The 25,039-nt window shown below is 38.4% G+C and overlaps 3 protein-coding genes across 6 annotated transcripts; 1 reads left to right on the top strand and 2 right to left on the bottom strand.

Annotated features, from left to right (window-relative positions):
- Positions 1-2,443: 2,443 nt before the first annotated feature.
- Positions 2,444-9,702, bottom strand: LOC144662461 (uncharacterized). Of its 2 annotated transcripts, XR_013572451.1 has the most exons (8): positions 9,046-9,702; positions 8,137-8,231; positions 7,106-7,300; positions 6,100-6,213; positions 5,914-5,982; positions 5,490-5,538; positions 5,289-5,387; positions 2,444-3,105 (listed from the first exon to the last, which is right to left on the bottom strand). XR_013572451.1 is itself a non-coding variant. In XM_078523271.1 (7 exons), exons 1-7 carry the CDS (start codon positions 9,593-9,595, stop codon positions 2,992-2,994), a joined length of 1,236 nt encoding a protein of 411 aa, XP_078379397.1. In that variant the 5' UTR covers positions 9,596-9,698; the 3' UTR covers positions 2,444-2,991. The 2 variants fall into 2 exon arrangements, 1 of the variants encoding a protein (XP_078379397.1); XM_078523271.1 differs by lacking the exon at positions 5,490-5,538 and having other exon boundaries at positions 9,046-9,698.
- Positions 9,703-11,384: 1,682 nt separating this feature from the next.
- LOC144663826 (putative diacylglycerol O-acyltransferase MT0231) lies at positions 11,385-14,371 on the top strand. Its single transcript, XM_078524887.1, is given in 3 exon segments — positions 11,385-12,508; positions 12,510-12,701; positions 12,703-14,371. Coding segments are annotated over 3 exon segments (1,647 nt in total). The 5' UTR covers positions 11,385-11,575; the 3' UTR covers positions 13,225-14,371.
- Positions 14,372-14,619: 248 nt separating this feature from the next.
- LOC144663828 (kidney mitochondrial carrier protein 1-like) lies at positions 14,620-24,899 on the bottom strand. 3 transcript variants are annotated; one of them, XM_078524891.1, is made up of 10 exons: positions 24,732-24,899; positions 23,933-24,080; positions 23,129-23,223; positions 22,737-22,822; positions 21,832-21,939; positions 21,447-21,571; positions 20,720-20,780; positions 18,136-18,222; positions 17,481-17,561; positions 14,620-16,880 (listed from the first exon to the last, which is right to left on the bottom strand). In XM_078524891.1, exons 1-10 carry the CDS (start codon positions 24,784-24,786, stop codon positions 16,830-16,832), a joined length of 897 nt encoding a protein of 298 aa, XP_078381017.1. In that variant the 5' UTR covers positions 24,787-24,899; the 3' UTR covers positions 14,620-16,829. The 3 variants fall into 3 exon arrangements, with proteins under 3 accessions (XP_078381017.1, XP_078381018.1, XP_078381015.1); XM_078524892.1 differs by lacking the exon at positions 14,620-16,880 and having other exon boundaries at positions 17,240-17,561; positions 23,129-23,218; positions 24,732-24,864; XM_078524889.1 differs by lacking the exon at positions 14,620-16,880 and having other exon boundaries at positions 17,246-17,561.
- Positions 24,900-25,039: the final 140 nt, after the last annotated feature.

Here is a 25,039-nt window from a genome sequence, read left to right as displayed (position 1 = left end):
CCCATGTAAATTCGACGGCGATTTAAAGCAAAATGGTTTTCCACATGGTAAGTGGTGTCATGTGACAAAATCGAAAAGTATGATTGGGTAAATCGCTGCGTAACCGCAGACAGCCACGAAAAAAGTTGAACTCGGTTCAACTTTTTTCGCGACCCCAAATATCTTTACTTGCGTTTACGTGGGTGTCACGTACGTAAATACCAAGAAAAACACGTGGCATTGGAAATTGGACAACGTTAATTCGACGCACGTAATCGCGCGCGTTTTACGTGCGTTTAAATTTTTTACGTTCGTTTACGTGCGTCAACAAAAACGCGACAGTGGAAATCCACCTTTACCACTGTGTCTGAGGTTTTTGCTAGAGAATGTTTGGGCAATGCGGCTACCGAGACGGCGGAAGGACGAGTCGCTGAAAGAAAAAGCAGTGAACAACACCGCTATTACATCTTTTCCTTCGAAAAGGTGGCGATGTGCCTCCCTCTGTTGGCATTTCATTTGCTCTGCAAATCGGTCAAAACTTCCAGTAGGCAGGACTCGAAAAGTTCTTCCTAGACGTCGTGCTCCAGTGTTACCATACATAAGCCTAATTTGCGATGGCAGATAGAATACAACTCTCACATTTCCGATGACAGACAGATTTCTTTCGCAAAGCGACTAATTAATCCCTCGAGGCCTTCAGAGCCAATCAAAATTTACAGGTTATTCCCTGGCGGCCATTCTAGCCAATGGGGTAATTTTCGTTCTCTCAGAGAACGAAAAAAAACGTATTTCGGGGGGTTTCCGGGCAGGCGTCTTCTCGATTTTTTTCCTCGCGCGGCCTTCTCGAGATCGCGCACTCTTTTAAACGCGCTGAAAACTACACAGACGCCTGCTACGCAGGCTAGTGGTTTAGGGGTTTAGCAAACGCCAACCCACCAAACCATCACAATAGTGCATTCTGCACTAAAAATGTAACATTCCTTTCTTTGTACTCACCACGGACTTTGTAAGGAAAGAATTAGTTTGGCTTTATTCATGCACTGTTTAAACAAATATAAAGTTCGGACCTAACAAATGTATGTCAGTTCCTTTAGAAGTGTTACAATCAGTGATTTAGTCACCCCACTCCGTAAAAAATTCAAACGATAACAGAAACCCCTTTCAGTGGTATTAGTTCACTTTTGGGAAGCAAGTGCCCATTTTTAACTGCATACAAGAGATTTTTCTTAACTAATCTAACATTTGGCGCCCCTTTGAGAATATATGTTCTTTTCTTGTCCGAGAACTGGCTTAGTCTGGCTTGTATAAGAGTCATTTAAATATGTGAGATATATAGGTCGTTGTTTTTACTTATTCAACTGTAAGATAGTTCGCACACTCAGAGTGGGCAAACTGAGAGGATCAAGTTAAGCACTAGACGCTTTTATGTTTCTTAAGCTTGTAATGTTGCACAAAGTAACATTTGTATTTTTAAAGGCAATCATTCTGTGAATTCGAATCTAACAGCTGTGAAAGACAGAACGACCTGTCATGATTTAAAAGATCTTGCTTAAAAGATTTTTCTTTCAATTGTCTTGATTTATAGACCCTATGTAATGATAGGGGTCAATTGTAAATTTTACAAGTTAGTTATCATTAATTTAATCATTTTATTCCTGTAACGACAGAGAATTTTGATAAGATACGTATGGTTCTGTATATTTTTCTATTAGTATAATTTTCAGAGGTGAATTCAATTCTGATTGGTCGAGAAGCTCGGACTATGTCGCAATATTCACCGCGCTAGGCGGTGAATATTGCATCTGAAGGTTTGGCTACTAAGCCATGCCACTTGAATGCCACGTTTGCCATCCAGGTCAGTGAACATGGGGGCATTTGCTGAATGAAAATTTCTCTCATGTAAAAGAAATCACTCCAAATCCTAGATATTTGAAACATTGGGAATTTTGCAAATTTACTACCAAGGCTTTTGGACCGAAAATATTTTCAAGAGATGGTTTTCAAGGCATTAGAATTGATCGTAAACATGGTGGTTTTGGAGATCGCACACGGCCATGTTTTCAGTCAGATCGACTGTCAAAACATTATTTACTTCTCTACTCACTGGAGCTAGTAATTTCGAGAGGATTCACACAATTGCTCAGAAGTCCCAACGATTAAACAAAGGTACCGTATATCTATCTTTTTCGTAGTGTTTGTATTTTCCGTTTTATTGCTAAAACTTGAGTGTAAATTATGATTTCAATCGATGAATTAAACTGGTTTACACGTATGTAAGCGAGCACTTTTGTTTGTTATTTTCGTGTTTTCTATTGTTATTTTGCAGTTTTTGATATTCACCTCTTAAAATTATACTAAAACAATTATTCCCCTCAGGCTCAGTGATTATTGTTGAATAATCCCCTCGACTTCGTCTCGGGGATTATTCAACAATAATCACTTCGCCTTCGGCGAATAATTGTTAAATATTAACTTGGGTTCTACAAGGCCAAATTAACAATAACAAAATCACATACCTTAATTTTTACCTAACATGTTTTTTTTTTTGAAAGTGGCATGCATTGTAATAAATAAAATACTCCACTTCCTGGTTATTCGTCCTTATATGATGAGCATACAGTTGAAATTTTAATCTGCTCTTGGTATTTCTGTAAATATAATTTCAGTTAATTGTTGCTTGTCTTTAATCCTTTCACTCCCATAATAAAAATTGGAGTGAAATAAATAAATAAATATGTTTTAACTTGTACGTCTGTGGAGGAAAACCATCATATATATGTGAAAGCTTAATTCAACTATTTTTATTATTTTGCAAATAAAATTTCGTATATTTGTATAAATAAATTTGGTATATTTGCGAATAAAATTGGGTCAATTTGGTAAAATTTTTTGTAAATTTCTGGGAAGTGAAAACATCAAGTGTCGACTATTTTACCTCACATGCTCACAACAATGATTATTGTAGAATATGTAGTATAAAACGTTTTGGATGTTTAATATACAGTAGTTATATTAGTATGTATGTTGCTGTCTGCACCCTCTTGTAGACTTTTCTTCTTGTGAAATGCCTCTGCATTTGACTTGTCCTCGACTTTTAAAAGGAACATGAGGAGGTACAGCAAAAATCTAAAACACAATCACAACACCATCAGTAACAAGGTTCTCCTTGCTGTGTTTAATACAGTCCTTCTCAGGAGTCACTTCTGGGGATTAACACACTGCTACGAAACATCTGGGGAGGCGCGGTGGCCTAATGGTTAGCACGCTCGACTCTGAGTCGAACGGCCCGGGTTCAAGACCTGGCCGGGGCGCTGCGTTGTGTTCTTGGGTCAAGACACTTTACTCTTACAGTGCCTCTCTCCACCCAGGTGTATAGATGGGTACCGGCGAATTTACTGCTGGGGGGGGGGGGGAGGGGGGGTAACCCTGCGATGGACTAGCATCCCATCCAGGGGGGAGTAGCAATACTCCTAGTCGCTTAATGCTACTGAAACCGGGATAAGCTCCGGCTGTATGGGCCTCATGGCTCGGAGACAGACTTTACTTTACTTTACTTTACGAAACATCTAACACTGTATAACTTGTGCTCTTCCTTATCTTCTGCACCACCCCCTCCCCCTCCCCCTCCCCGTCTGCCCTTCCAGGGTTCATACTCTTTTGAGCTTTTAAAATTCCATGACTTTCAATGACCTTTTCTATGACTTTTCAAAGTTTTCCATGACCTAAATTTTACCATTTTTCATGGAATTTTTCAACAATTATCTTGATTTCAGGTAAGTTTACCCTTTTCTTCACAAAAATAACCTGCCTTATTTATTTTGTACAATCAATATCATTTTCCGTGACTTTCCATGACCCACACTTAAATTCCATGACTCTCCAGGCCTGGAAAATGAAATTCTAAAATTCCATGATTTTCCACATTTTCCATGACCCTTGCGAACCCTGCCTTTCACTTCATTTCAAGTCACCCTGCCTTAACCCAACAACTTTAATACACCCTGTCAATCTCACCAACCGAACCCCACTTCTTGACACACCAAACCCAATGGTTCCCTCACCTTTCCCTTCACCAAACCCCACTTCAGTGACCCCCCCCCCCCCCCCTACACTTCACATGACCACACCCTCCAAAAAATACCATATAAATTAACATGCAAGTAATAGCGGAGCTCCAGGCGCGCGAAGCGCGCCAGCGGAGCACCATGGGCAAGGAAATTTGGGGGAAACCGATGAAGTCTAAAAAAATTTGGTTATCGAGTAGGGATGAATAGATTGTGCTAGTAAATTCAGGAAAAGTTGCTTCACAATATACCCAAAAGTTGCTCTAAAGTTGCTCAAATATCCACAATTTGCCACCAAAATTTAGAAAAGTTGCTTGCTCACTAGGGTCGTTTTGTTTTAGATAAATACGCAAAACGTGTTTGGTTGTTTGTTGCCATTTAAACTGACATTTTCATTAAATATTCTTACAATCATTAAAAGAGGCCAAAAAGCCATTGTTATATGAGAAATATAAATACTTTGTTGCAATCAATGTACTCTTTAAACTCAACATAACTTCAAAAATAGATAAAAAATAAAAATAATAAAAATAAAAATAAAAGATAAAAAAGATAAAAATCCTTCAAAATGAAACGACCTTTTATGGTTTGGATTGCTTTTATATCAATTTGTTGCTCAAAAGTTGCGAAGAAAGGCAAAAGTTGCCCTACGTTGTTGGTACTACAAAAAGTTGCTCAAAACGCTAAAAGTTGCTCAAAAGTTGCCGAGCACAATCTATTTATGCCTATTATCGAGTGAGCGTATGCGCCCCGCGCCTACAGACTCTGGGGGAGGGGGAGGAGAGTCCCAAGGCAGCCCGACTGGGGGGTTCATTTCCCAAGGAACGTCGAGATTAAGCTTGTATGTTTTATATTGGTCATCCATGTTATGGTCAATTGACAGCTGTCAAAACAAGGTATCCGCTGACCAGTATCACATGACCATATCGCGGGCTCAAGTGTACAACTCATCGAGGTTAAGTGTTTTTTTGAAGTTGACCACTGACCAGATGTTAGTTTTCCATTGAATCGCGGGCTCAAATCTAACTTCTTTTGTCCATTGTAATGATAGGATTTTGTAAGCGCAATTTTTTTTCGATTGGAGTTGATGATTTATTTTCGGCTATGGATTTTTGTTGAGTAGTATACGTTAAACAGTATTTTCAATGAGAGTATTTTCACAAAATTTAAAGAACAAGAAAATGAGTGTGGAGCTCCACTTTTAGGCTTGGCTAAATCTATATATTACATAATAAAATATTCAACCTGTTTCCATCTGATTTCCTCTTGTAATTGTTTTTGTTGTTTTTTGTTGTACACCAAACCAGTAGCTTGCTTCCGCAATGTTTCCTCAAGCTTTTGAATCTGGCAAGAAGCAAGTAGGATCAAAAATTATTCAGGATATTAAAAGTTATGAATCACTGAAAAAAATAATTCTCGATCATTTTAATTTACTAGACCAATTACTTCTGTCCCACAGTGAAATGCTTTTCCCTTCTTGGTAACTATGGTAACTCTACACAATAATAATGATGATGATGATACACAATAAAATTGATAAATATACAATAAAAAATAATATTAACATAAAAGTATGCCTATTTATTTGTCAAGTTACATGCATGGACGTTTGCAGGACATGACACATTTTTCTAATCACCAATGCAAGAGAAAATTAAAATTCTAAAAATCATACGAGTCTAAGGTTGCCGCTAGCAGGGTTGACTTTCCTATTGTTACTCACAAAACAGAAATTTAATACTACACTGGGTCCCCTATGCCATCCTTTCCATTTCTGGTCAAAAGCTTAACCAATGCCCTAAAACCTCCCCCCCCCCCACACACACACACACACGAAAAACCCTCTGATACAAAGACTAATATTTAATACCTGTTCTTTTGATCTCTGTAATTTCTTCTGTAGTTCATCTCTGTCAGCTATGTTTACTACCAACTTGTTCTAGGAAAAGCAATTGCATAAAGTTTACATTGGTTTAGCTTCACTTATCGGCTAGTGTATGAACCAGTAGTCCATAGTCGACTATTGAATTAAAAAAGTAAAATCCAATTAAATCACCTTCATGTAGAATAACTCAGAGCTAGCTTCATTTGCTTTCTTCAACAATGCAGAGTTTTCAGTCTTCAAATACTGTATCTCCTCCTTCATTTCACAAATCCCATCAAGCAATGTCTGAAAATAAATAAATTAATTAAATGTTTATATTTATTAATAATAATTGGCAATAACAACAAAGCCAAACAGTTACTTGATGCATGTACAATACCAAGACGTGCAGTAAAATCCTGATTGTTGAAACCCTCAATTTTCCCAAACCTTCTGATAACTCAAACCAAAAGTCATTTCCCTTAGACTTGCTTCACTCACTTGAAAACAATTTTACTCCCAATTTATCAAACTCCCAAGTTTTCAAGTCAATTTTAATTGTTTCCCTTGAAAAATCAGGATCCTACTGTGTTTTCAAAAGAGCTTTCATTTCAAGACTCATGTGGATGATTGACATGACCACTTAACCGCCGACCAGTTAGCTCAGTGGTAGAGCGCTGGACTGTCGTGCGGGAGGTCTCGGGTTCGACTCCCAGACCGGACCAACACTCAAGGTCTTAAAATAACTGAGGAGAATGTGCTGCCTTTGTAATTACATCTGCAAATGGTTAGACATTCTAGGCCCCGTCTCCTGTATCTTCAGTGTTATAATTAGCAGGGGACGTTAAAGAACCCACACACTCATCGCAAAGAGTAGGGCATGAAGTTCCAGGTGTTGTGGTCTGTTCTATTCCATGGGTTGGTGGTGGGGTGAGATCATACACATGGACGGATAGCGGCTGCCATAGGCACCTTATATGCTGATGTCTGATCTCATCCCTTAATTCTGTAAATTGTAAAATAGTTACTGAAAAGCCGTGTGGGGAGCTGACTATTAAAGTTTACATTACATTACTAACATTAATGACTTGGAAATGTTTTATATTTTTCTTTTCAGTCATAGTCCAATGGTGCTAAAGATCAGAGATATTGAAAATTATTATAGATTTCTGAACATTTTTACTTCCTTGTTAACTACCTTGTGTATTCTAAGGGCATGTCCTTGTTTTGTTAGCAGCAAAGCTTTAGCTCTTGACACTGGTGCAGTAAGAGCTCGTTGTTGGTGTACTCTACCATTAACTGCTGCCGACCTTACTTGTAACCTACACGGCAACAGATGCTGGTTTTCCTTTCCCAAGTTCTCATGTACCAGTATATCATTTGCTGCAAGAGACTGAAAGAAAAAAGTAATTTAAGATAATGAAAAATATGACAAGTGATTTACTTATGTCATATGAATTGTGTTTCAAATATGGTTGAGCCTAAAGGATAAAAAACCCCCAATATACTGTATGTGTGGAAGACACTTTACCCAAGGAGGGGCAGGGGGGGAGGGGAGGAAGGGAACTCCCTTTTGGGGAGCCTCTGCCTAGAAGAATTTTCCTTTTTTGGGCTGTAGGTATAAGTTTCACCCAAGTTTGTCTTTTTATGTTATGTATATTTTGGGAGGTGCAGTGGCATAGCTAATGGTTAGTGCACCAAACTCTGGATTGAGCGGTCCGGGTTCGAGGCCTGGCCTGGTTAACTGTGTTGTGCTCTTGGGCAAGACACTTTACTCTGATAGTGCCTCTCTCCACCCAGGTGTATAAAATGGGTACCAGTGACGTAATGCTAGGGGGTACGCTGCGATAGACAAGCATCCCATTCAGAGGGGAGTAGTAATATCCTAGCCGCTTAATGCTACAGAAACCAGGATAAACTCTGGCAAGTATGGGCCACTTGGCTTGAGGCCCTCCCCCCCCCAGGTATATAAAAGGGCTTTAGGATTTCATGAGTTGAAGTATACAAAAGGGTATGTAGTGAAACTGTCATTTAGGCTTTTAAAAGGTCTTTCAAAATATCTTGATCAGGCTCACCAAACAGTTGATTCATTTAAGTATTTTAAGCGGTTATCCAAGTGAAAAATTAAGAAATGAGATGCAATTTCCCTTCTGTGTCATCTAAAATTTCTTCCAGTATCCCCGGACCTCCCTCAACCACTTTATGACCTACATTTTTTCTGCCTCTTACCTCATTAAGTTGATTAAGGTCTTGTTCTTTGTTGTTTTGTGATTCTTCATTCAAATATGTTTCATGTTCTGTCTGACATTCAGCATCACATGTTTCTAAAAAAAAACACAGATAAATCAAGACAATGATGCATAATATATTAGAATATAGCCGCTGTATACGTGCGATGGAATTCTAGCGGGCATTATTTTTAATAGAACATAGCTGAAAACTATAGAAGCCCAGTACCCCGGATGTGCGAATTGTTTGTCGAATTTCGCTGAACGACTTCGTCACTTCGCATCTATTCTCTTGTTTTGTTGTTTAAATGATGCTTTAAAGCAGCGAGTTTTTATCAGAAACTTTTACCTGCCTAAATGGAAGTAAGAGAGTGCCAAAGGAAGCGACAGATGAAGAAAGAATCGTTGAAATTTGTTGTTTTCCTTTGGAGTTGTATACGCCACTATTTTGCCCTGAACTGCCCAAAATTGATTGGAAATTATTTAGCAAAACAAGCCGGACTCTAGAAACGCTTTGGTTTATTTATAAAGAAGCCACCAAAGAAAAGAATAAACTAAACTTTCACTTTTACCAGTGTTGCGTGCGTTTGTAAAATGCCGTGAGCGGCCGCGAGTCTTGTAAGTTCTGTGCTCTTTTTAATGCTATATTCTAAACCCACTAGAAGATGGTTTTCCTATGTCCTATAAGAAAATAATGCACTTTTGAGGTCTAGAAAAGCAGCTGAATGCCCTCGCCTGACGGCTCGGGCATCCACTAGCAGCTTTTATAGACCTCAAGCGTGCATTATTTTCTTATAGAACATGGAAAACCATCTTCTAGTAGGTAAATAATCCATATACATGTATAAAATAATGTAATAGAATTGCCTGTAGCTACTAGTAGTAACCAACAAAATGTCCTCTTACTTACCCTGCTTACAAAAGGTTGATTTCGAATTCGAGACTAGTTTCTCATTATTTTCTGTGATATTCTTATCAAATAACTGCTCTTCTGATTTCTCAGTATTATCAGTGTTTTCTTCTATTTCCGGCTTTCTTGTCGCCGCTATTCGCAAACCATCAGAATATTCTTTGCGTTCCAAATCGAACTTTTCACGTTCCTTTAGAAACTCTGCTTTTTCGCGCCGTAATTTTTCTCGATCTCTTTCCAGTTCTTTCGCCCACAATTCTAAATCCTTTCTGACTTGATCGTGAGCATTAAATACGTTTTCCACAAAAGTTTCGAGGTTTAATTTGAATTTGACGAGCTCGGTAGACAAAGACTCATTCGGTCCTTGCGATGCGGCCAATCTTCCTTTCAGGCTTCGAAGAACAGGGTATTCCTCATTCAGTTCGGAGTATTTTGATTGAGAGCCTTCAATAGCTTCAATTAGAAGTTTAGATTTCGTAATAGCTTCTTCTAATATTCCTTGAAGACTCGTTACACCTTCCAACACAGGACCAACGTCAAACACCGCCATTTTTGTTTTGCTGTCAATGCAAATTAACACGAGTTGCGATGGATTTGTTGCGTTGACGACAGAAACTGAGGAGGAGTGGAAAGGGGAAACGGGTGGTATGGTGAGCCTGGGTCCGACCGTTGGCTCGTCACGCTAGCCTCGTCACGCAATCTTTTCTGGCAGTGTAACAGTGTTAGGAGCCTTTAAAAATAATCTTCTAACGATTGCAATACTGGTTGCAGTATTTTCGGAGTGAGGAGCGTCGTGGCGTAGCGTCTATATGGCACATTTCAGCCAATTAGTTCAACGTCACCAAACAGTTAGCTATTTCAGGTAGCGGTAATATGAATTTTGCCACTGAAAGCCAATCGCGTGCCTGGGTATCCTGTGCTGGCAGTGGTAAAAAATATGTAAATTTAAATGTTAAAAAACGTATTTTTTAATACCTAGTCACCTGCAATAAGAGGATCAGATTTTGATATGTTGGCCTGAATCCCAGGGGGGGGGGGGGGGGGGACTTGCAGTATACATGACGGGGAGATCCGACGTATTTTTGTCGGTTGAAAATTTACACCCTCGGTATTTTTTTGGGTCAAGAGATCTATCATATATTTTTTTAGGTCTTAAAGTCTGTTTTATTGAATAAATCAGTATAGAGGTGCTAGGTCTTGTACTTTTTGGTGTAGAAAATTTTGATGTCAGGTATTTTTTTGGGTGTAAAATTTCAGGCTCATGTATTTTTTTGGGTTCCCAATATGAAGCTCCGTCGGACCCCACCGTCATGTATACTGCAAGTACCCCCCTCCCCCCCCTGGGGCCTGAATTAGCAATTCAAATTTTAATGAAACTTTTTTTTACTTGATCAGCATGACATACGTGTTTCGTTCGTTGTAGAAAAGTAGTTACAATAATATAATAATAATATGGAAATTCGGAGAAAACACTACACTTTGTTAAAATAATTATTCGATACATTAGGTACAAAGAAATTTTGGCAATAAATATTAACTTAACTGCCACAGTTTTTACCTCATTTCACAGCGTCATGTTGTTAATTTTTTATCGTATTTTAATATTTTTTTTACTGATACGCTTGTTTTGCATTACGTTAAAAGTTTTCTTCAATGTCGTTGACTGCGTAGCTGCAATATTATGTACTACCATTTTTATCAATATCTTTCAAATACGGGAAAAGGATAGAAAATAACTACGCGAACCTTTTATTTTTTTTTCACCGAGACTCGAGTATTACTTACAAAATTTAAAAATTTCAGTTTAAACAAACGCAGACGATAAATTTCTCCAGAAAGACAAAAAATAGACAAACTATAAGAACACAGTTGTTCGCTTCTATAAAATACGCAATATCTACAGCAGAATTCCGATTTCTCGAACATCCAGGGGAAACGAAAATTGCTTCGAAAAATCGGGGGATAAAATTCAGTACAGAGAAGTACTATCCATCAGTATCCATGGGAAACGAAAATTGGTTTGGAGAAAAATCGGGAGTTTCGAGAAACGAAGGGTTTGAGGAATCGTGATTCTAATGTACAAAAACATATATACCAGAAAAAAGACATGCTTTAGAAAAACGCAAGGCAGTCAAAATAAACAGATAAAAACTAATTGTATGTAAAAAAAGATTCAGTCTTGTTTTAATATATTCACAGTAATACCTCGTGGATTTGCGCAACTTTAGACTTCAAGGTACTCTTACAAACTATATTCCATGACTCATAGCTCGATACCCAAAACATTTTTCCGGGTATAACAATGCATTTCGTAATTTCTGCTGGTAGTAATAGATTTGACACTCACACCACACGGCTGAGCCAATGGCATTACAGAAATTACCGGTGGCAATAATGGGGTTCGTTGTGCATCACTCAGCGAACTCTCATACTTCAGACATCTCTTGCGGCGAGATTGCAGCCGATAAAAAACCTCTGGTTTAAACCAATGTTTTTGGACAGACGTTATTTGAGATAAATTGCATCTAAAATGAATGCTGATTGCATAAGTACGTCGCCCGCCGCGGCCGAAGCAGCTTTCGCAGTTTGTGGAGATTTCTCGTCGATTTCGCACGCACCTTTTGAAGGTCTTGAAGAAACACCGGCAGAAATCCAGAAGGACTTCATAGCTTTTATTCCACCTCTTCACAAGCGGTATAAAGGAGTCAATCTTTTAATGGCTATCACAATTGCTGCTATAATTTACCAGCTGGAATGCGTGGTAACCTGCCTCGTCTTTTGTCTTGTAATCCCGTTTTTGCTGTTTGGGTTAGCCATTTTGAAGTTAGGAAAATTTTTCGTCGAACACTACATTGCGTTCACACGGAAATGTATTCCTTTTCGCGAAGATGACTCGGTTTGGCAGCAAGATCGTGCGACAAATCGCCATATTATCCACGCTCTAATGGTTATTGAAGGTTCACCGGACATTGAGAAACTCCGCAAGATTATATGCGAACGTCTTGTTTACGGAAAAGATGAAAAAGGCGAACGCATTTGCCCGCGACTGACACAAGTAATACAAAAACATTTAGGGCATTTCGTTTGGAAGGAAGACGATGAATTTAGCGTGGAAAAACAGGTTTTAAACTGGAAGGGAAACTTTCCAAAGCGTTTGGAAGATCTGGATGAAGCAATTTCCGAAATCTGTTCTACCCCGTTGCCTGAAAATCTTTCGCCCTGGCAATTTCTGGTGGTGCCGATCCTTGAAGAAAACTGCTTCGGACTATTACTCCGTGTTCACCATAGCGTTGCAGATGGTGTCGCTTTAACAAGGGTGTTTGTGAGAAATCTTTACGATGTACCACCGCAAGGACCAGAGCCTAAGAAATTCTCCACCAAACAACGGTTCTATATGTGGTGTAAAGCGATTTTAGTGGGTCCCATGATAGTACTCACGAAGTTCTTTTCGAAAGCAGATCAGCTCTAGTATCCACGGGCAAGAACTCTGTGGCAAGAAAGTTGTTGCATGGTCCAAGAATGTAGACCTTTCATTAGTTAAACAAGTTAAAAACCTAGCAGGCACAACAGTTAATGATGTTATGGTTTCGTGTCTAGCAGGCGCTCTGCACGATTACCTCAAACGCCAAGACAAGAGTTCAGATGTTGCGAAAGTGGCAGGATATGTGGGCTTCAGTGCCGGTGGACATACGCGCCTCAACAAAATCCGTCAAACTCAAGAACAAGTTTGCCCTGGTGTTTCTGCGGTTACCGATTGTAGCTAAAAACGCTGTGGACCGACTTCTAGCGACAAAGCAACGGATGGATATCATCAAGACTTCAGCCGAACCGTTGGTGACCGCAACAACTGTCCAGTTACTGATGATGTTACCAGAGTGTATTTCCAGGACTCTGATCGATTTCTTTTCCAGGAAGATGTCGTGTGTCCTTAGCAACGTCCCTGGACCTCAGCAGACTTTGTACCTCGGTGGCCAGAAAATTGCTCAAGGAATTTTCTGGGTCCCTCAACGAGCAAATATTGGTGTAGGGCTTTCTATATTTAGCTATGGCGGGGGGATTCGTGTTGGGGTTTACTCTGATGAATGTGTTATTCCACATCCTAAAGAAGTTGTGGAGGGATTTGAAAAGAATTTCTGGCAATTAGTAAATGAACTCAATATAAATGATAATCAAGAGTAAATTGAGTCAGGTGAAGTGCAACTCCGTGACAATAGTATTTGGGCGATTTACACGGTCTAGTCCGACTTTTTCGAATGTGACAGGTTTACGATATGACTTAGGACCATTAGCTACCATTTACACGCGCGCGCGTCTGTCGTAAGGATGTGGTAGATTGATTAGCACGATGCGATTCGTGTTGTAGTCACCGCGTAGGCGTGTCGTATGTGATAATCGTAGGCAAAATCGTACCGTCTAATTCGCCCCTTTTTTTCAAATAATACGAATGAGATTTTGTCTAAAGAAAATAAGAAATCTTATACTTGTTTTGCTTTATGCTCGGTGAAAACAACTGGTAATAAAAGCCGGGAAAAAATTATAAGCTGTTTTCGAAAGTTAACGTACAGTAGTACTATTTGAAAGTAAGGTTTTAACAATTGGCTTTACGATGCCATTTACAGCACACGAGAAAACTGTTACATCGAGGAAACTGCTATGTTGCATCGAGTTGCGCTGTATACAGTTGAAACTCTCTGTATCGGCCGCTCTGAGGCAGAATTAACTGCCGATATAGGGAGCTGAGCATTGTAAGGGTTAAAGTATCGATTGGTGCACGGTCGGGGCTAAAAATCTTGGGGCTGTTAGTAGACAAACTCAGTAATGTTCTGTCCCTGGTTATTTTTGGGTTTGGCGCGCTTCAAAGTTGGAGTGGAAAAAAACGTTTCATTCCCGTGAGGTTGATAATTCAGTACCCTGTGTTGAAAACAGGGTCAGCTTGACAGAAAAAAAATTAAGGAGAAAGGGGACGGAAGAACAATGTTATCATTTTAATAAGATCTTCAATGACATAATATGCTTTGCTAAATTTGAACGCAGGTTTTATGATGTATTTAAAGAGATCGACACACACATTATACCCCATTAAAATCTACCAGCTTTGATAATGGAATTCATTATTCCTAATTACTTTGCTGTTGAATCAAGAATTCCCACCAAATGCCAGAAGACCACCTCACATTAATTAACAATAAAATTCAGTCACGATCGCTTGACATCACAATCTCTGATCTGAATTTCTGATCAATTATTCTTTACAAGCACGTACAGTACGGTTGGATGTCTCTTTTCACATTACAATTACAATACATTGTCGAACAGCTAAGTGATGGGAATACGGGATGAGAATCTGATAATCTCGATTTAAAACTAATTTCACAGAAGTAACATTAAAAAGTAATCAAGGGTGATGTGTAAGGAGAATTTGTACTTTCACCTTGGTCGTGATGGCTGCTTCTGTAGTAGCCTGCGTTGCAGGCGCCGTTGTTTCGAGCGCGCGTATGGGAAACGCGAAAGGCGCGAGAGGGCCACGCGAGGAAAAGCCTCCTCAATGTTTCCTCGCGTGGCCCTCTCGCGGTCGTGCTCTCTTTAAAACGCGCTAAACAACCTACACAGGTTTCTTCTGTAGTTATAATAACACTGTATTAGACTAGCTAGTTTGTTTGAAAATATTTTGAGAAAATTTATAAAGAAAGTAATAAATTAAGATACTACTGAGTTTTTGCCAATTGAAATAAGAAGTTTCAAACAATGGACAAAATAAATTAGAAAGACTTCAATTCTATAAGCTCTTTCAGTTTGTAGTCAGTGTGGTTTGTAATGGCTGAAAAAGAAAAAAAAAATCCTCACATTTTCCAATCAGGCTCACCAAGTTGTGACAGAAAAAATTATTGTTATTAGAACCAAAAATCTAGAGTCTCGGCTAAAAGTGTAGCCTGCGAACGCAGACGTATTTCCGGAAATACGACTGTGAGTGTTCGCAGGCTACTCAAAGTGGGGATCGGGCTTATAGCCAAATAAATACCTTAACGGTAGACTATCATGATAACAACTCTGCAGTTAATAAAAAAAATTCTTTATTTTTTTTCAGTATTATTAGTCCTTAAATCAATCATCTTCCCATGAATTCCCATTGATCAGTAAATACATATAAATTGAAAGATTTATCCTATCTACAGTTATGTTGTAGCTTTTGTACTGTTTTCAATAAAATTTTATGGGTGTCTACTTTTTATTGTTGTTTCTGCTGCTTGTACAAAAGTTAAATTTCGACCTTTCCACCTATAGGTGTTTCATGTGTTTCTGACCTTAGCCAGTGACTCACTTGCTTACCACTAGCTAAACTTTTATTCAGTAACTTCATACTTATAATGAAAGCTTAATTAGTTTCCATTATAAGTATGAAGTTACAAGGAATATTCTTACTCTCCTAGAATGGAATGCTAACCCATCCCAGGTTACCCCAGACATTTCTTAAGATTTGCCTAGCAGTTTGCAGTTATCTGCTGTGGTTTAAATTTATATCATTGGCTTAAATTTTTCAGACCAGTTTATTTTCTTTTGTTTCAGATTATGCAGTGTTCAAAGAAAATGGATTTTCCATGTTGTCCTTTGGGCAAGTTGGAACCATTACGTGCTAACAGAAACCCATAAGGGTTGAAACGTGTAACTCCCTATGACTCGCATTGTACAAAGCGTTTGCACATTCGTTTCCATTAAGTACCATATTTGGAAAATCATGAGAAACCGTTTAACCAATCAAAATTACTATATTTGGTTTAAATTCACAGCGCGTGCTAGCTCGCACTCGATGGCGTAATCTTGTTTTTGAACAAGCTTGGTTGAATAAACTTAAATTTTGTTAAATTCTCCTGTTTCATCTTCTTGAAGTAGTCTGGAGAACTTTGCTTTGATACACTTAATGTATTTCTTTAGTTTCTGTAAGAAATTTACGGTGTTTAGATCGAAATTCAAGTAACTTACCGCAAAACCAAAAATTATGTTGCGTGTGTCATTACGTGTATAAAGCATTCGCGTACAAATTCTTCGTGTTTCCAAATATGGTACTTAGCAAAATGAATATTCAAACGCTGTGCGCGCGCGTTACACCATGGGAACTTTTCAGGGCCAATGTGAATAAACACTGAAACAAATATTTTAAATAAACATAACATGGTTAAAAATCCAACTGGCAGGATGCAGGCCAGTTGGCTATTTACAAACGTAGCTGTGGAGTTGAACTCAGGGCGACCGAGAGCAACACCAGCTAGTGGTCAGAACGGGACTCAAACCCACGACCTTCGGATTGTGAGTCCAGCGCACTAACCACTCGGCCACGCTGCCTCCCTGTTGTTATGAAAATGATTGTGAGAAAAGGAAAAATTAAAATTAAACTGCTTGCCTTTAAAAAATTAAATCAAAGATAAATTTAAACCACAACATAGCCATAATGATGACAATGATTAATAATATACAATTTAGCGTCTTGCTCAAGAACACAACAGCGCCAACAGCATTACAAAAAAAATATTTTTAAATGTGTTTTGGCTAAAAATAATAGTTATTTAATAATTTATTGATGATCAATACAAATGTCTACATATAACTTACAAAATAATTTTTTTTTTCATTCGTCAGTCATAATAATAAATAGCACCATAATTTGAAACCTTCATAAATTAATTTGGTCATAGTAGAATTATTTTATTTATAATGAAAAAGAAACATAATCCTATGTCAACCTTAATAAAAAGGCTGAATTAGTCACTGAATTATTTGTTTCCTACAAATTATAAAGTTTTTTCTCCAAACTTCTTGTACTGTTCATATGACATAAAGAACTGCAGAGGAGTTAAAGAGTTGTAATAACTTTTAGCAATTTATTATTAATAGTTTTTTTTGCGTACTCCCCCACTTCAAGACAGTCAGGCAGATCCAAAAAATTCAGAAAGAAAGGGTCAGGGAAATATTGGTGAGAGTGCAAGCCCCCTCTCCCCACCTCCCCCCCCCCCCCCATGAAAAATTCAAGTTTGTGGAGATGATGCTTACAGCATTCTGGGAGCATTTGCGACTAAAAGTTAAGGCGTCAGAAGAAAAATGGGGGGGGGGGAGGGTGCCCCCTCTGCCCCCTCTAATTTACCTTTGATACTAGTCCAACCCAGTATTTGGTCGGGTTGCCTTAACAATAACTTTGCGGTACACATTTACACTCCTACATGGAAAGATGCTCAGAGTGGTAACATGTCTTGTCCAAGAACACAACACATCTAGGCATTCATGACCAGGCAACATATTTAGCAAATGGATTTTTCAAAATAGCCATTAAGTTGCAGCTGTACAGTGGAAAATAATTTTGGAAAATGTCGCAGGTACTTGTTAAAAAAATCAACAAATTTAAGACAAATATCACAAACAAAGTTAAGAAATTCACTCAAGGATACAATCACATTCCATGGGAATAATCTCAAAAACTGTGGTACAAATCCTCTATAGAGGGCAAAAAACCCCTCGGACTTGAATGTCTACAAAAAGAGAAAAAGAGATAATGTCAGGTACAGGTGAAAAATGATACTGGTCATTTGTACTAGAGGGCATTGACACTCAACCTTAAATCATTTTGTAAATTAAAAATGCAATTAGAAGGGGTACAAAATAATAAAATTGTTGTTACATATATCTGCACTTCTAGTAAGTAGTGTGACTGAAGATAACGGTCATGTCTGACCATGTCATGATGTGACTTTGTGATAAGTTTGAAACAGATACTTGATGCTCAACAGAAATAAATTAATAATAACACGGGTCCACTTTCAGTGTTAGGTGCAAAGCTGTCTTTCTTCATCCTTCTTTCAACATCGTCTTTCGACAAAGTCTTTCGACGTGCTGTTTGTAATGAGCCAATTAGAACTGATGCATACCGTTGTTGGTTTCATGCAAATGAGCCTACAAGATCAGATGGTCATGTTAGTGGGCTGTGATTGGCAGATTTTGATCCGTGTTCTTTGTTTAGCACGTTGAAGAATGGATGTTGATAGAAAGCTGCTATGCATGTAACACTGAAAGGTGTAAAAATTGTCACAATTTATAGTAACTTACTGTAACTAAACAGTGTGCAGCACTTCTATAGATGACAGTCCCATCACCAGGCTTCAATTTCAAATTTCTTTGATTCATCATTCTTGTCTGAAACAGTAGGTAAGTTTATCAAACAAATGACAAAGTTAATAGTGAAAATATTGAAGGACCGCAGCCAGGATAAAACATGTTATAAAATTTTGAAAACGTTCGATCTCTGGCTTAAAAAATTTAAAAATACGAGAATACAAATATTCTTAGTTATTAGCATTTTTATTTCTCAACTTCACACTCAGATTTTTTTACCTTTTTTACATTTTACCCGTCGAAGGCTGTAGTTCAAACAGCCGAAAGCTCATATTTTTAAAGTTTTTAAGCCAGAGATCGTTTTCAAAATTTTATAAAAGTTAATTGTGATAACCTTAAGTTTGTAACAAAATGGTACCGGTAATTATCTTGAATATTGTTTGAGAGGAAAGGGTTTTACTATAAAATTCACAAAACTGTGAAATGGGCCCGAATATTTACATCGCTGCCCCACCCATTTCCGTGGAAAAATTCCTGAAATTTTAAAATATGTGGCTTGAGTGCTGTGTCTTCTTGCTGCCACTGTTGTTGATGGTTGCCCACTTGAGCCCCAATGGTGATCTCAGTTTAAAAATACATTATTTGCCACAAATAAAATTTTATGTGCGATTTAGCCAGTTACTTTCAGAGAGAGGCTGGAACATGGAAGCAAGGGTACTAATTTGAATTTTGAATTTAAGATGGCGTCTTCAACTAAATGTCGCATTTAGAATAATTTATTAACTGCGCTGCGCAGTTCTTGCTCTGCACGGGGTTTATTATTTTTTTTCGTTTTGTCGGTGACCTGTCCCAGACCTCCACTCGGTCGAACTTGAAGTCACGCAATGTTTAGAAGCTACAAATCAGTAACAAATGGAAAAAGTTTCTCTTTTTTGTCTTTATAAAGTATGTTTATTGTGAACTATTCCATTTTGAAGCGTTTAGTCCATGGAAAATACTAAATTTCCACGCTTTCAAAGAGAAATATAATTTAGCGGGCCAGAATCTGTGAATAAATACCATTACGTTGGTGTAAAAGAATGTGCTGACATGACAAGTTTCACCTTCGATCGGCTAGAGCTCAAGTCACGTAATGTTTAAAGCTATTATAAGCTACCTATCAAATCTTTGCGAATCCTTTGGTCTTTACTAAACAAATTTATTGCATGTATTTCTCTTTTAAGGGTAATCTATTATTTTTGGGCCTGTGTCATTGAAAGGATTTTAGAGATAAAAAAAATTCCCTTCACAAACATGCCCTGACTTGTACCGCTTACGTCATTCGGTATGCTAGGGAAATACCCTCTGTTCTAAAAACATCTTCAGCGTCCGCGCGTGGGAATTCGGCCAGAATTTGCAAATAAGAAAAATTATTAATCGCGGCTAGAACAAGTCAACCATGAAATGTCACACAAAGTTTGTCAGACGCTGCATTTTTACAACCGCATATTGTAATACGAAAACCGAAACAGGGTCAAATAAATTTTGAACTGTTGAAGAGGTTCAAAAATAGTACTAACTTTATAGAAACTGCGAAACATTGTCATTGGGCCAGTTTTCAGTTTTATGGAAATGGGGAATACTGTCAAAATTCTCACGGATATTTACGTTCCTTGCGTGAAGCCAGACGTACTTATCAATTTTAAAGTTTATCCTCGGAGACCCAGGGGCAGTTGTTGTAAACCTTCGCCCAAAAAATCCCGTCGTCCGGATAAGCGATTTTCTGGTTTACGGATCAGGATCGTGGGAATTAAATTTGGCCAGCATTAGCATATAAGAAAACTATTTAATTGCGGATGGAACTAGTCAACCATGAAATGTCACACAAGGTGTTTTCTTACCATTTTGCTTGTCAGTCGCAACATTGTTTGACGCAGATAAAGGGGATATAAGCGGGTGGGGGTGCATTTTTTATTCTCCCCACATGGCTACCTAGGGTGGTCACGTGACCAGCGCAGTTTTAAGCTCTAAGAGCTTCTTGTTGTTGTATAATGGATGTGCTGTTCTTGATCTCATTGACACAAACTTTTCCACCAACCCTCCTCCTCCCCATTCCTGCCTCTTTCTTGTTAATATAATGGTTGTCATTATGCTATGTGTTGGTTGATTGCCCTCTACTTCGCTGGCAATACATGTTTGTAAAGAAATTTGAGCTCACAATATATTGAATATTCAATTTTCACATAGCCATTTTTTCTTCATCATGTTGTTTGTATTGCCTTTATGAACAGAGCATAGCACACATATTTCATTCTGTTTAAAAAATTGAGATTTTGTGGGTAAATTGAAGCATTAATTAAAATATATTTTTTCTCAGCAAAAACATTAAATTATGATGAAACTTTCGACACAAATTCACTGAAATTCTTCTTCTGTCAACTGTTTGTTTGATGCTTTATTCAACGACAAACCTAATGTATTTACAGAGTTGTGAATTACCGGTATATGCTTAAAAAAGTGACGGTTAGTATCTACCAATGGAAGTCAGCAGGGCAGTGGAACAAAGTGGTTTGGTATTAAGTTTGCATTTCTAACCAACCTTGACCACATCAATGGGATTTGATGCAACAGCACCTGCAAAACCTGCCACACCGCTAGCACTGCAAAATCACAAAATACATCACTCAATCTTTTTTATATTTATCAATAATATCTTTGCACAGATGGGTGTGTATAATGTATTTCTGTTCTAATCCTGGAATCAAAGCAGTTTTTAGCGGAGCTCCAGCAGCCCCATAACCATGGAAATGGGAAAACATGTCATCATGGCTAGCAAAGTGGTGTGCTAGAGCATATGTATGTATGTACCTACACATGTAACATGGCGGCCATACTCAAGTTAGAGGCATACTGCCAGGCATACTGGAAAATGAAAGGTTACATCCACTTTATGATCAATTGACAGCTGTCAAAACAAGGTATCCACTGACCAGTATCACATGACCATATCGTGGGCTCAGGTGTAGAACTCATCCAGGACACATAGTTTTTTTGAAGTTGACCACTGACCAGGTTATGGTTTTCCATTGGATTGCAGGCTCAAGTCCTAATTTTTTCTGTCTTTAGTTAGTAAATTTAGATTACCAGTAAATAAAGGGCAAAGTTAATAACCCAGGAGCTCTGCTTTATGGCTTGGCTAAATCTACTTATTATAGTTCTTTGTGTTGTGCATGAATCAATGATTCTTCTCTGTCTGGGTGGAGTATTACCATCCTGAATCCCATAAATTACAGTTTATAACTGGCAGAACAGTGTCCAACACTAACCAGAAATGTGTGTACGGGTTGTCACCCATGATTTTGTAATCCAAAATCTTCTTTTTACACCAGTCATAAACTGGGAGCTCTACGCCTGCAATAACTGCAGCTCTCTGTGCTGTGGGACCAACTCCCTGAAAGGACAACAGCAAAACCTCTTTCCTTATTCTATAACCTAAAAGATATGCTAGTGCCACCATAAAAATTTACTTAAAACATTCTGTTGTTGTATGAAATGAATGTCCTGAACTTTGACATTTTCTTCTTTTCTGTTTAATTAGAATTATTTCTTTTTTATATTTATTGCTATTTTTATGGGCTTTATATCATGATTACATCACTATGTTTTATAATGTAAATCACGCAATAAATAATTAAAATTGCAGCAAATTACCCGATAGAGTCCCCTTACTCCTTCTTCTTTGAACATGGACATGAAAGAGCGAATCATTCCTTTTCTGACCACATTGGCACCTGACTGATATTCAGCCTGCATACGAATCTGAAAAAAAGTGAGTAAACAGATAAGCATAACATAACTTGATATGGGCAGGTCTGTTTTCAGGCTTTCAACATAGTCAAGGCAAGACCATGCTAGGGGTTTTTAATTTCATTGGTTACTGATTTCTCGAGAAAAATCAATCTTGTTTAACTGGGAATTCCAACTTAACGTATTTTGTTTTAAATTTTGGGGTAAAAACTAGATAAAGCAAGTGCCTCATCTTGCCTCTTGCCAGCTATGGCCCTGATGGGTTTCCTTAACAGTTAAAATTTACAAAGAACTTCAAGGGCAAATCTACCTTGAAACTTAGTGCTCCCAAACATCTTATGTCAGAGCACGAAACATGAAATACAGTTATACTACCAGTATATCGTTCTTGACAAACTGTACATGTACCTTATCTTAAGCATGAACCTCTATGCTGAGTTAAGTTAACTTATTTTTCAAAAAAAAACTGCATGGATAAACAACTTCCTACTTTTCCATTATTTTCTAGACATCAGAGACCCAGGGGCAGTTAGTGGGCCGGGGGCAAGGAAAAGTTGAAACTGTGGAAAAAAAAATGCGTGAAGAAAGTTGGAGTGAAAGCGAGCAGCCTTCCGAGGACGTTCTTTTCTAAAAACTGAATTATTAAAATGAAATAGTGTCTCCTCAGTGGCCTGCATTACCTTGTGACATGTATTTCCCATTAAGGAAAACTGTTAACTAGACCTCTTTAAGTTATTTGTTTTTAGCACTGCCACATCAAGGAAGAAAATGCAAGGCTAGCATCGCTCACTATTCACTTTTCAAATTACCTTCAAAACATCAGTTGGGTTACAAATAGCTGATGAAACAGCTCCAGCAATAACACCAGCAATTACATTGTAATACAAAGTCTCATCTGTAAAAAATAATATCTAGGATCAAACCATCATTCTTTAAAGCCTGCGCAGAGAGTAAGTGGCTGGCTGTCAATACATCTGGTTTCCATAGCAACCAATAGTACTGGTACTACCTCTGGTGGAGAGGTTACATAGCTTACAAAGACATATGGACACAGGCCAGCATCCTCTAGACTGTGCAGAATGAAACAACTTTTAAACACTGATGACTAACTTAATAGTGGTAACACTAGCAATATTTAAGGGAGGAAAGAAACACTTGGATTTATTAATAGTGGTAATAAAATCAGATTTACTAAGCTTACCCTTTGGATTTTTGACCAGCCTTCTCTTTAGAGCATGATAGAAGCCTAGTTTCAGAGATCCATAGGTTGCTTGACGCAGAAGTGCTGGCGCTACACTAGCATCAGTGATAGGAAATAAAGGTCAACCTTTAAAATCTTTAATTACGTAATAGAATACTAGTTTACATCCATGTATATGATGTGGGCACCTGGGCATCAAAAGGGAAAAAAAGACATGGTAGACTGCAAACCCCAGGTGGGGTACTCTGACTTGTAAATGACGGGGATGATCGAATGAAGGCATTACCCAAAAAAATCCCTGGACCAAAAATAACCCCCCACAAAATCCCTTGTCAAATTACCCCTAAATTGCCAGGAGGGGCAATAAAGCTCAAGTTTGATTATTCATCATACCATAAATCCCCTATTTGAATCAAGTCACCCAAAAAAATACTTGCAAATCTTCAAACCCCAAAAAATCCCAGAATCGAAAATTTCAAACCCAAAAAAATCCTTCGATCATCCCCGTCATTTACAAGGCGGAGTACCCCCCTGGACTGCAAACTACCAGGAGAAGGAGAGAAAAAGAGGATATTCGCTGGTACCTATTTACACCCCTGGGTGAAGAGAGGCACTATAAGAACAACTAAACGCAGTGCCTTGGCCAGGACTCAAACCTAGACCACTCGATCTGGAGTCCAGCACACTAACCATAAGGCCACTACATTGAAAATTTAAAATTCTTCACATGATCATCTTCAGTTGGCAACAATACAGAAATCAGGCGCTCTCTTGCTTCACTTCAAGAATGGGATGATAACTAACCCGTTAAACAAAGCCTTGATGCCATCTTCTTTAGCAATTCTCACAAAGGCATGAAGCATTCCACGATATCTGATGTCTTTCTGTTTGACATCTATCACTTGACCTTGAAGCTGTAGTCGTGTTTTTGTGGTGTCAATAGGAAAGGTTCCTGTTGTAAACCAATTGATTTCAAGCTCAGATTAGTAAATTTCCATACTGACTGCATGTTATTGTAGTTTTCAGTGATATGCAACTGGTTTGTTTTATGCACTTATCAATGTTAAGCTTGACGGGGGGGGGGGGAGGGGGGCATAGAAAGGGGATTTGACAGCAATTTCCTGCCCTTATTGTTTTTTTTTACCATTTTAATGGACATTCTAACAAATTTTTATATATAGACATTTAGTGACTTATTTGACCATCCACAAATGGCCTGTGGTGGGGCATTTAAACAGAAAATCTCATTTATGTTTAAATGCCCTTCCTTTGTTTGGCCTCCAACTCCCCCCCCCTAACCCCCCCCCCCCTTCCAACTTAACATTGATAGGACGGGTGCTTCACCTGCTCCCTTGTAAATCAGATTTCAGCACTGCCCCTCTCCCCCACAACTCTAGGCGTGTAGTTATAAAAATATACACATTTCTAAAAGTAGTGGCCAGGAGGAATTTTTTATGCATCCTCTACTTCTCTATGCCAGGCTCAAAATAACAAACGCTGGACCTTCAACAGTGAAATATTCACAGGGCTCTCTGGTGTAACAAAATACGCCTTTCCGGCTTTCGCGTTGTCGACCTGACTGTTGTAGCATAAATGATCTTACCGAATTCAGCGGTCATAGAGGCCAACCCTCCATAGATAAATGGTCTGTAATCCATAAAGGTGATGCTTGCAAAATGATGAGAAAAATAATCCAATCGTATTACAAAAACTTCCAAATTTTCTACGATTACCCCACAACGTTCCGCTCGAATTTCAGTACTCGTGTCTTTTTTGCCTGCAAACTTTCAGTCAGCGGATTTGTTGTTAGTTTGATAACGAGGCTGACGTTTTCATGGAAACGTATCATGGATAAGATCGCTGCATTCTGATTGGCTAATGCAAAATTCTTCGGCCAATCAAACATCGCGT

The sequence above is a fragment of the Oculina patagonica genome, chromosome 8, assembly GCF_052425735.1.
Source record: "Oculina patagonica isolate OP01 chromosome 8, crgOcupat, whole genome shotgun sequence".
NCBI classification, from domain to species: domain Eukaryota; kingdom Metazoa; phylum Cnidaria; class Anthozoa; order Scleractinia; family Oculinidae; genus Oculina; species Oculina patagonica.
This window is presented reverse-complemented; position numbering and strand designations above follow the sequence as displayed.

Coding starts and splice junctions, on each gene's coding strand:
- LOC144662461 (XM_078523271.1), bottom strand. CDS start 9,595: ATGGCGGTGTTTGACGTTGGTCCTGTGTTGGAAGGTGTAACGAGTCTT. Junction 6,214..7,105: donor ATGCCCTTAGAATACACAAG/GTAGTTAACAAG, acceptor ATTTATTTTCAG/ACATTGCTTGATGGGATTTG. Junction 5,388..5,913: donor TACAGAGATCAAAAGAACAG/GTATTAAATATT, acceptor GCTTCTTGCCAG/ATTCAAAAGCTTGAGGAAAC.
- LOC144663828 (XM_078524889.1), bottom strand. CDS start 24,786: ATGGATTACAGACCATTTATCTATGGAGGGTTGGCCTCTATGACCGCT. Junction 21,572..21,831: donor GAGTAAGGGGACTCTATCGG/GTAATTTGCTGC, acceptor TTGTCCTTTCAG/GGAGTTGGTCCCACAGCACA. Junction 17,562..18,135: donor CTGCACACTGTTTAGTTACA/GTAAGTTACTAT, acceptor CTCTTTTTGTAG/ACATTCAAGTCCGAGGGGTT.